The sequence below is a fragment of the Megascapheus bottae genome, chromosome 2, assembly GCF_031878675.1.
Source record: "Megascapheus bottae isolate mThoBot1 chromosome 2, mThoBot2.hap1, whole genome shotgun sequence".
NCBI lineage: Eukaryota > Metazoa > Chordata > Mammalia > Rodentia > Geomyidae > Megascapheus > Megascapheus bottae.
In genome coordinates, this window is record NC_143510.1 from 33,716,554 (window position 1) to 33,728,750 (window position 12,197).

Consider the following 12,197-nt stretch of genomic DNA (forward strand, 5'->3'; position numbering starts at 1 on the left):
CTCCCCCATGTATAATATGGGTCAGAAGCATTTTGTGTGAATGAGAGGAAAAGGAGGTGGGCGGGGGGGGGGAGTTACCTGTCCTGAAGAGAGAATGGCATTTCTACCCTCAGGCTTTCCTGTAGCCCTACCAGGAGTATTTCACAAGAACACAGCACTCCCTAAATACAGGGCCAGTGGCCAGCCTAAACCAGATGTGCAAGCCACACCAGAAATCTTATTAACAGCATGTTCCTGGCAAATCCCTCTACTCAGCCTGCTGAGCCCTAGTGGTAAGGGGAAAAAAAATGTATACAGATTAGCAAATGAATTCTGAAACCAAAAAAATCAAAATAAAGTAAAAGCAAGGACTTTGGTACAGGCAAGAAATTCAACGTGAAGAGGGAGGTGCTCTGTTTCACAAGCTGCTGGTAAAACCTGAGCTGCTCATGGCTGGTGTATCTATAAAGACCTCTGGGTGATCTTCAAACCACCCCTCACCTCCACCTGACAGCATAGGAAGGAAGTGAGACCAGTTGCTTAATCTCTAGGAAAGACAGGAAACACATCAGATGCTAACAAGCCCAAAGCTTCCCCTCTTTCCTTTCCAGTTAAGGCATTTTCATTTCCACTGTTCTGTCCAACAGTCATATAAAATACATTTTTGTTTCCTCCAACACTTGATCATAACAACTAATTCTTCACTTTTATATTGATTTCAGAGGTCTGGGCACACATTTTTTTTCTTTTTACAAAAAGTCATAAAAGTAAACAGTCATACTACCAAATTCTCGGACACAAAGATACATTTGCCATCTTTCATGAAAGCTGCCCTTAAATTCCAGTTCACCCAACCAAGTTGCAGGTGAACCATATGAGATTTATTATTCTGATTCTCCAAGAAGTGGTTAAAACAAAACACAATAACAGAAACTTTTCCCTTAAACCAGAAGAGGCAAAACTTCCTACTTGTAATTATATAGTCTCTAAGACAGAAACAACGGCATGTGCCAGGATCATGATGCTACAGAAAGAAAGGTTCTTCACTAGCATGCATACAACCTTATGTTTCTCAGCCAGCAAGATAATACCACAACCCCAATCACACTGCCCAGGGACTCCAGATGGCAAACACTTACAGAAAGAGGGAGATGATGTGCCTCGATGCAGCACCTAGGGATGGTATAGCTGTCAGTTCGTTATTACTGAGGTACCTGTAAACAAGAAGAAATTGATTACTTAGAGGATTTAGATGAGCAGTGTGAAATTACACACATAGAAGGAACAAGAAAAATACTGCTACTTAGGCAATAATCTACCCTAAGATAAAAGATGAAGAATTTTAAAGTGAGTTTTTGTTTGTTTTTCTGCCAGTCCTGACGCTTGAGCTCAGGGCCTGGGCACTGTCCCTGAGCTTCCTTTGCTCAAGGCTAATACTCTACCACTTGAGCCTCAGCACCATTTCCAGCTTTTTCTGTGTATGAGGTACCGAGGAATTGAACTCGGGGATTTGTTCATGCTAGGTGAGCACTCACCACTAGGCCACCCTCATGGCCTGAAGTGAGCTTTGTTTTTTTTTTAAAGAAACAGAAATCATATGAGGTAATAATATTTATCACATCCACAGTAAGAAACAAAAGATTCTAAGAGGAAATTATTCTTCCCAGCTTTCCATCAAGCTCCGAGATCAAGATTAACTGATAAGAAATAAGGAGAGCCAGCCAGGATACAAGTAATCAAAGATGGGCTGTGACCACTGGGACAAGTAGTCTTATGATCAGGAAAGATTTGGGGTTTCTTCTGTTTTTTGTTTTGTTTTGTTTTTTGACAGTCCTGGGGCTTGAACTCAGGGCCTCAGCACTGTCCTTGAGCTTTCTTAAGGTTAGTGCTCTACCACTTGAGCCACAGCGCCACTACCGGCCTGTGGTAGTATGTGGTACTGAGGAATCAATCCCAGGGCTTTGAGCAGGCTAGGCAAGCACTCTACCTACCACTCCGCTATGCTCCTGGCTCCTGTTGTTACTTGATGAGGACAGAAACAGTCCCCTCCTTGTTGTTACAGTGTTTTGTCCTTGCCAAGGAGTAACATATATGATGAGGGCTGGAGACCCTCATCACAGACCTCTCTATCCCTCTTTGTTCCAAGGGCCCGTGATCCACGGGGCCAGTATTTCAATATAACAAGGGAACTAGATAGAGAGATCCTCAGGCTTTTGAGGTTCTAGCTTCTCTGTACTCTGAGGAACAGTCTTCTAGGAAAATAAACACTTGGACATTTTGAAAATCCTCTGCAGATAAGACTTATTCTCTGAGTTCCCTTCTCTCCAGAACATTCTAAATCTGTATTGCCACAGTTAATATCTCTTAATGGAAGGGAAAATCCACAAACAAAAACACAGCTTGCCTGGTCTGCTCCTGGAGGCTGTGCAATCTGGCCTCCTTACATGGACATGTATTTCCAAATATGGAAAGAGAACCCAAGTAGACTTGCAACATGAGCCCAAAAAGCCTCGAGAAAGTCAATGCTTAAGAAAGTTCAAGCTTTCTGCCGGGTGACAGGCTAAAAAGAAAACTGTACGAGACTTGAAGTCAAGAGACTAAAACCTGTATTGTCTTCTCAATATTTTAAGGGCGCTACATCACACACAAAACATCTTATTTCTGTTCGAAGACTAAGTTGCTGAAATGATAGCAGTATTCAGACACATATATAACTTGCATTGGCTTGAGTAGAAACTGGTTGTCTGCCATCTTTTACAGAAATGAATAGAAGGAAAAGAAGGGAAGAAAAGGCCTTCAATTAGACCATTTTCTTTCTTCAGTGCCAAAGACAGCTAAAGATGAATGTTGGCAGTAGCTGTACTGTGGATAGGATGCCTATTTCAACAGCTTCATGAGTGAAGCATCTGTTAGGGAAAAGGCAGATCCAAATCATGAGGGAAATCCTTTCTCCACTTAAAGAGCCCTTGTTTGTGTGTTGAAATAGACAATTAATTACTTTAACAGCCTCTTATCTGACTGCCCCCTAAATCAGATAGTTTCTGCTTCACCTTTAGCTCATCCTGGTTCAGGCAAGGTGAAAACTCTCTTTATTTCAACTAATAAATCCATAGTGTTATTATTACTACAAGGGACTCTCAAGTGGTTTTTTTTCTTTTCTCTTTTTAAAATCAGAGCAGAGGTCTGCTACCAAGAAGGCAGATGATAAGAACTCTTCATTTTTTAAGATTTATTCTAAAACAGGAGGATGGTAGTAATAATGATAAGAATAGACAACCTATCAAAGGTTTACTATATGCCTGGCACAGCTCTAAGAGCTCTTCAGTGCATTAACCCATTTTTAAGCACCTAGAAGCAGGTCCTGGGAATGTTCCAGTATACCAGTGAGGCAGCTAAACACTGAGGTAGTAAAGTAATTTGACAGAGGTCATTAGCATTAAGTGGCAGTGGCCTAAGAAGTCAAACCCCAAAGTCTAGGGTCTGAACCACTACCCTCCCTTTTTAATACTGAAAAAAATTCCATAAGCATTAACGGAACTTCATCAAGAACTTCAAGTCAAGTTACCAAGAACTAATACTGTTCCTTATATTTCAATAAGTTGGGTATGTTTAAGTAACTAGCCTAGCACAATGACCAGCAGGCACAACCAAGAGATGGACGAAGGATAACTACAAACCAAAGAAGATTAAGAGGTTACCAGGTCAACCAGCATGGAGCAGGCCAAAATCCCTTAAGTAACACTAAAGTTGTTTTCAACCTGCTTATTGTCAGACTTGATTTTGAAGCAAACAGTACAGGCTTCTCTGTAGGGGAACTTGGTTGATGAACCAGGTTTCAAAGCCATCCTACTATATATGTGACCAAATGTTCCATTCAATTTCACAGAAATAAATGAACAAGGAAAGGGGGCACAATAACATTTCAGACCTGCTGGAAGTGAAGCATGCAAGGACAGTGGAGCAGGGCTAAAGATTAACAGGCACTGTATGTCTGGATGAGCAGTCCCAAGGCAACTGGCTCAGTCAGAAATAGCAGGCTCTAATCTCAACAGGGATGCCTGATTTATGAAGAGGACAGTTGGGGCCCATAGGAGAGGAACTGTGTAGCTAGCTTACTTTTAGATCGGCTTCTACTTTAAAAAACAAAAACAAAGACAGACAAACTAAAAACTGCTGGTTCAATGAAAGTTGCTAACTCCACCACTATTGGCTTCCTCATTATTCTCTCTGTCCCTGTTGAAATGAGAATGTGATCGTCAGAAGGCAAGGGAGGCCAAACTCACTGAGACATGAAGAGTTTCTTGCCAGACTGAAATAGAGACTGGTCAAAAATAGTACTGCTGGAGTGTTAAAGGAAAAAGCACTGGGGCTGTTTAGCACAGTCTCCATGAATACAGAATTTCAGGGATTAAGGACAGTGTGTGATGAAATCTTTTTACTATCTAGGGTTATGCGGTCTTCTGCCTCCTCATATGCTGCCCTCACACATCCCCACAGTTAACTTCCCCTTCTCCTCCCAAGTTCATTCTCACCCAAAGCCCAGGAAAAAAAAATTCTTCAGAACTGTCTGGGTTCTATAAACTTTTTCCTGATGATTCAGGACTAAACAGTGCCTCCAATGTCACAGACCGTGAATCATGGCCCAACCCCGGAGCTGGAGGAGGTGTATGTAAGGTCAATGGGCTGCATGAGCTTCCTGACCTCGGGGCAGAACCTGGAGGTGGGATACTTCCCACTCAATTTTTAAGGTCAGCTGGGACTTTCTGGCTTCTCAGCTTTCTTTCAAAACTACCATTTGCTTGGCGTGGTTAAAGGATACGTGGTATTTTACAGGATGTGGATGTGAAATGTTTAAAAAAAAAAAAAAAAAAAAAAAGGCTGGGAGTTTGGCCTAGTGGTAGAGTGCCTGCCTAGCATGCATGAAGACCTGGGTTTAATTCTTCAGTACCACATATACAGAAAAAGCTGGAAGTAGTACTGTGGCTCAAGTGGAAGACAGTGCTCGGGCCCTGAGTTCAAGTCCCAGGACTGGCAAAAGAGAGGGAGGAGTACATTTCATAGCATACTGTCATATATATCTTAATCAAATTTAGTTTTAACAAACATACCCATCATCCAAGGAATAATTGTGGGTGACAGTTTTTTTTTTCCTTGCCACTCATTTAATAGCTGATATAGGCACACTGTAAACACATCAAACCCTTTCAAAAGGAGTGCAAACATAACTACTAGCTCAGCAGGACCCAGTTAACATAATTAAACTTAAGGGTTCAAAATATAGTCAGTTCAGGGCCAGGAATTTGGCCTAGTGGTAGAGCACTTGCGTAGCATGCACAAAGACCCGGGTTCGATTCCTCCATACCACATACATAGAAAAAAAAAAGTTGAAAGTGGTGCTGAGGCTCAAATGATAGAGCTTTAGCCTTGAGAAAGTCCAAGGAGGCCCTGAGCTCAAGCCCAACACTGGCAAAAAAAAAAAAATTATATATATATTTATGTTTATATATAGAGAGAAAGATATATATATATATATATATATATATATATACAGAGAGAGAGAGAGAGAGAGAGAGAGAGTGTTCAATAGGAAATTCCTGACAGTGAAAGGAATTCCCCTCCCCTAAAATAGTACTGTGAACAACATCCCTCAGTATTACACCTTTTTAAAATGTAAAACCATCACAGCCACCCTGCAATACACATGTACACAGATGTGCATACACACCAACAGTACAGACAGAACTGAAGCTAGACAAAGGGGGGGGGAGCGAGAGCAGATGGATCTATAAATAATACCCCCATGGCAGGGCACATGCAAGGCTTCCTTGCCGAATCCAGGAACCACTTAGGTCAGAGGGCCCTGGACAGCCAAGGCAGCTCCACAGTAAGCATTCTCTAGCCAAGCAGGAGTAACATGATCTGAGCACAGGTTTCAGAGGCCTACATAAATAGCCCTCTTATTACAGAGGGGTTTGGTGTCCAGAATTCTGGGCTAAGGCCCTCCTTGGTGGGCTTCCCTCGGGACTGTGGTCAGGGAAGGCCATGTGGCTTGGAAGCAACAAGTGACATGTCCTCTATGGGCCTCCTAAGGGCTTGCCTTCTCTGACCAGCCAGCCCACAGTGTTATGTGGTTCTAGGGCCTCCAAAATTAACCACCAGTAAGCCAACACCAGCTCCTTCAGCAGCCTGTGGCTTCACAGACTGCAGGTTCGGGAAAAGCTGACCACTCTAGGAAACAGATGGCCCAGTTAATGTGGAAGCTGTATGATAACTTTTTCCTTCTCTTCCATCTCCCTTTCCTTCTACTCATTTCTGATACTCCTGCTCTAGGATATGTCACAGCTCCCTTGGGGAGTGCCCCTGATTGTTACCAGTGAGAAGTTCTGCTGATCTGGGTACCATGAACGATCATTGATAGTGTAGTGAGGGATAGAGGAACGGGACGTGGTCACAATAGCAAAAGATTTAACCCGTCAGCCTTCAAGACTGTATTTCTAAACCAAAGCATAGTTCCAAGAATTTCCAAAAAGAAGGAAATTGTAATCCACAACCCTTTTGCCATGGCCAAAGCCCTATGCATCATCTTTAATGAAATCAAACACAGAGTAGATAAGGCACTTGTCCAGGCATACAGATCCCAAACCAGAACTGAAATTCACTGGCTCTTATTACCAAAACGAGCATTTCCCTTCCTTAACCATAGCATAGCCACAACGTCAGGTGTGCCTTTGTAGCTGCAGCTCTGGAAGGAAGCCTGGCCACAGGAGCACCAGGGAGGCAGAGCCCAGTTCTAAGATCTGTCATAGAATTTGAACTACAAGTATCAAAGACACCCTGGAAAGCACTGGATTATCAGCCCCACTGGCTCCTGATGGATTGGGTTTATCATCTTGAGTGACTACAATGGGATGACATGTTTTCTTCCCAAGTTCCTATGTTTAAGCTTTAATTTCGAGTACCTCAGTGTGCCTGTTTTTGCAGACAAGACAGTAAGGTGACTGAGGAGGTAACTTAATAGAATACTTTCCTAGCTGGTAAAGGCCCTGGATTTGATCCTCAGCATCACATACACACAAAAAGAAGTGATGAAGATTATGTGAGATCACATGCATTGGTCCTATATCAATATGAACAATGTCTTTATAAAAGGAAATTAGGACACAAGAAACACCAGGGATCTATCTATCCAGAGCACAAGACCACATGAGGCAGCCATCTACCAAAGAGAAGAGAAGCTTCCAGAAGAAACTCACCCTCCAAGCCCCTTAGTGTTGGACTTCCAGCCTCCAGAACTATGAGAAATAAATTTCAGTTGCTGGAACCATCCAGCCTGTGGTATTTGTTATTGAGGTCCAACGCAGTGGTCCTCTTCTACTTCCTTCTGTCTGCCCCTCACATACTGACTTTATGGTAAAATTTAGGTTCCGGACAAAGAATTTCCCAAGACCCTTCCGACTTCGATGATCCTCTAACTTTAGAAATCTAAACAGTTTTTAACAGATACAGGGGGGAAAAAAGGCCAATTTAAAGAATCTGGAGATGGGGGTAGAAAATGTAGGTACCTTATAAATTGTACCAGTTGATAAAAGTAAATTTTCTTTAGAATAAGCTGTCAATAGTAGGATCAAAGAGTAACAACCAAAGACTTTTACCAGTTAAACAAAAATGTGTAAAGAGCTTACCTAGTAATCTCTAATGAAAAAAAAAAGCCTAATAGCACTGAGTGGTTAATTTATAGAAATCAATGCATGACACATAAATATTAAAATAAGGCATTCCAAAATTTTGATTTATATAAGAAAGTATTTAGAATACTACACACACACATACACACACACACACGTGAGAAAGAGAGAGAGAGCGCATGTGTGTGTGTGTGCGTGTGCGTGTGCGTGTGCGCGTGTGTATGTGCCAGGCATAGTGGTGTAAGCTTATAATTACAATGGAACTGAGACAGAAAGACTGAGGCCAGCCTGGGGTACATAAAGAAGATCCTGTCTAAAACTTCTCTACACCCCCATAGATTTGATATCCAGTTTGATTCTAAAATAATGTGTACTCACAGGTATATGTTTCTTACCAAGTATTCATAATGGTTATGCCTGGATAAGAATAATGATGACTTCATCAGTCTCCATATATTGTCATAGTTACAATTTCTTTTTTCCTTATAATATCCCTGTATGACCTGTGAAGACCTCTGTAAAGTTTCTATGAAGCTAAAATTCCTGATTACTCTAAACTTCACAGCAAAAGCAGATTTACATCAAAAGGAAGAAAAAGTTTCAGCTATGAATGAAGTCTACGTAAGAGATTCTATGTGGGAAAACATCTAACACAAAACAAAATGATTCATGTCTCTAGCAAACACAAGGCCCTGAGTTCAAACCCTAGCACCACCAGAGAAAACAAATAAGGTCCCAAATTAAAGGATGCTGCACAGTAGTAAACCAGGTGATCTAAAGGCAGCAATGCCTAGCTCTGTTGGGACTGCTCAGGAGGAAGAGAAGGGCTGCAGAAAAAGGGAGGTAAAAAGTGTCTTCTTTTTCCATGGGGCTATATTCAAAGTTTCCCCACAACCCCAATGGATGCTAAAATCACATTAGCACTAAACCCTACATATACTATGTTTTCCCCACATATGCATATCTGTGATAAAGTTTAATTTACAGGGGCCTGAGTTTGAACTAGCAGTAGTGTGCTTGCCTAGGATGCACAAAGTCCTGACTTCAATTCCTTGGTACCACATACACAGAAAAAGCTGGAAGTGGTGTTGTGGCTCAAGTGCTAGAGCACTAGAGCCTTGAGAAAGCTCAAGGACAGAACTGAGGCCCTGAGTTCAAGACCCAGGACTGGCAAAACAAAGTTTAATTTACAAACTACAGGTATAGTAACAGATGGACAGCAACTATTAATGAAAACTACAACACTTATAACAACATACTGAAATAAGAGTTACAATATGATTATGAAGTCTCTCAAAATCTTACTATATTTTCACCTTTTTGTCAAAAAAAAAAAGAGCCCTTCACAGCTTCTCTTTGCCACATCCAAATTGCTAGCGCCATCACTCTCATGCATTAGGGGCTTAATTGGATAAAATGGGAGTTACTTGAACACAGGACAATAATATCATAATTGATAACTGAGATGGGCAGGTATAGTATGGATATATTAGATGAGATGATTCATGATATGGACAAAACAGAATAACAATTCATCACATGGCTCACAGTATCTATCATTTAAAACATATGAAATATTTATTATCACATTTTTCTATTTAATATGTTCAGATTATCACTGGCCATGCGTGATCAAAACTATAGACAAGTTATGTACCACTGCAGTATTATTTACCATCAATGGTGCATAAATAAATGTTTCTCCTCACAAACTTAAAGACTGTCCATCTAACAGAGAGAATGCTACAAAATGACAGGAGCTCTCCATCCACGCCCCAATGGTTTGGGGAAAAACACTTACACTTCCTGTAGATTCGGCAAGTTCTCAAAAACAGCAGGATCAATCTCAGAGAGTTTATTGTGACTCAGGTTTCTGATAAAGGGAAAGAAAAGCGATGTGTTAATACTTGACATTACACCCTGAATTAAGAAATCTTGCATCCTCCCACAAGTCAACAGCCAACCCTATCCCTCATAATTTCCCATCTCCACTACTTTAAGTAGTATTAACACTAAGATTTGCAAATATATCTCTCCTTTCCACTTGTATTCATAAGCTAGTGGCACAAAATTAGACTGAAAATTCAAAGCACTTGAGGTTGGCTAAATTCAAATGGATTTTAAACAATACTATTTTATTACCAAGCAACTTTTAAAAAAATTCAAAGACCAATCAGTCCTTTATTTACTTAAAGTGCCCTGGTCTGTGTGCTTTGTAACCTAGCAAATCCACGGCTCTTTTTTTTATTATTTTTTTATATTTTTTATTGTAATTAGTAAAAGGGTTACATGATATTTGCCAGATAGAAGGTGCATTAATTCACATACATTGATACCCTTTCACATGTCTTGGTTCCACGGCTCTTTTGAGCAGTATAGTTTTGTTCATGTTTTACCAAAGGAGAAAGCAGTAACAAAGGCGATGTTAGCTCATCATTTTCTAAGCTAATGGTTCTCAACTTGGGGTGATTCTGTCCCCCTGGGGGACCTTTGGCAATGTCTACAAACAAGTTTGGACATCAAGGATGTAGTGGGAGAACTGGTACTGGTTGCCAAATGTCATTAAACTTCCTACAATGCCTTGTCATTCCACCCAACAGAGCAATATCCAGCTCTAAATTTTAGTAGTAGCCAGAGATTGAGAAAGCCTGGTCTAAACAAGAACTTAAGCCTAAAAGTTGGCTCAAAAGTTTAAGTGACTAGAAAATAAGTACATCCAGATTCAGACCCCTAAGGCTATTTAGGAACACAGTATTCTTAAAGTCAATGAAGAAATATTGGGGATGATAGTCATTCAGGAGAAAGGAGCCAGTTTTAAATTCATGTTGATGTTAACCAGTCGGGGGGCGGGGGGGAAGAAAACCTTCCTATGAACAGCTGTCTCCAAATGATAGGATAGCCTCTGTCTCTCTTGTTCAGAATTCTACCTCTCCCCCTTCAACACCCAGCCATAGCTGTGGAGGCATACAAAGACCAAGCTGGTCAGTGAGTGTTCAGTCAGTTGAGGTTCCCTGCCCATCACCTCAACCCAGTCCAGACTCATCTTTCAGGAAGAGAAGCCACTAGAGATGACCCAAATGAGCCCTCTCTGCACTGCCACTCTGCTTCCTGCCACCAGTCCACAGAGCCCTTCCTGTGCACAGGAGATTAACACGTTTTGTCTCAGTTATTCATTCCATTGACATCACTGACAATTAGCAGAACTGCTGATCAGGAGTGTAAAGTCTGAGCACATAAAGAGTCACATAAGTGGCAACTATGTTTTAAACTTACTCCAGAGACATTTCAATCAATACTAACCCAGAGCTGATAGCCATTTCACTGTGAACTAGAAGACATTCATCTAAATAAAAGTCAAACTGCACTTGAAACTAATGGTCCATCTGCGTTTGTGGCATGGACCGAATTAAAAGCAATTTGTCCAGAGATTAAGTTACCATAAAAATTGAACGTGGTAACTTTTAAACCACATACTGAAGTCAAATATGAGCTTGCCTGTGCTTGGGTGCCTTTATTAATGGATAAGTAGAAGTCAAAGGGTAAAACCTGAAAAGTCAGATAATTCACTACATTCCCTCCCAAAAGAATAGAATGAGTTTTTATTTTATTTCTGGAGGCAAAGACACTGAGCATTCATAGGCTGTAAGGGGTCTTTCACAGGTAACAAGAGTGAAAGGCATCTTAGAGAAAGACTATTAGAAATCACAAAGGCTCGAAAAGCTAGAAGAGTGAGCAGGTCAGGCAAATGGGAGAATAAGGCCAATATGAGAAGGGGAAAAGAAAAAGGGACAAGAGAATATGGGCCAAACCAAACTGTCTGCTATCTGGCCTGAGGACCAACCACTGTCTCTCCTGAACATACAAATGGTGAGGGTGGAGCTGGAGCTCAAAGCGTCTTCTGCAGTGAAAGCTCTGTTCTGAACTATCTGAAGTGAAATCACTCTGCTCCTCTCCCAGGAATAGTCCACATTCTTCATCAATTTAGAATTAAAAAAAAAAAATCTGAAGCCACACACCACTGATCTGATCTGTCTTTCCCTGAAAGAGCAGACAACATACATCGAAATTTCAGAAAGGTTGCCTAAGTTCTGTGCCTCAGATCAGGCTACTTGAAAAAATAATTGCTCCTACATTAATTAGTATTATCTAGAAGCCGAGGAACCTCAGGACTTAATAGTGAGGTGCCAGCAAGCAGCTACAGAGATAAACATTTTCATGAAGAAATGCTGGTTCTCACTGGGTCAGCCTGGATGTGCCACCTCTTTTAAGTTTCAATGAACTAGAAAAGCCATGGATCAACATACAAGTGTCAGGGGACTGCCTAGAAAGGAAAGTCTTCTCTCAGAGAACCTTAGGGGCAAAACAAAGAAGAGACACAGCTACCCCAGCTTTCAAGTTTGGGAAATAAGTGGTCCTGAAACTCAGAACAAGCTGTTGAGTTTCGAATATCTCCCCAGAAAGTAATGAGGAAAAACACATAAAACAAAATTCTCACCTATACTTTCGTATACAGTCTTCCATTTCAAGGAGACA

The 12,197-nt window shown here is 41.1% G+C and overlaps 1 protein-coding gene across 3 annotated transcripts in view; it reads right to left on the reverse strand.

The window, feature by feature from the left end:
- Lrig1 (leucine rich repeats and immunoglobulin like domains 1) overlaps positions 1 to 12,197 on the reverse strand; it is a 101,781-nt gene that overhangs the window by 54,528 nt on the left and 35,056 nt on the right. For all 3 annotated transcript variants that reach the window (XM_090323763.1, XM_090323755.1, XM_090323772.1), the window contains exons 2-3: positions 9,466 to 9,537; positions 1,119 to 1,193 (exon numbers count right to left, since the gene is read on the reverse strand). In XM_090323763.1, the coding sequence (XP_090179889.1) occupies positions 1,119 to 1,193; positions 9,466 to 9,537 (147 nt within the window). The remainder of the gene's footprint in view (positions 1 to 1,118; positions 1,194 to 9,465; positions 9,538 to 12,197) is intronic.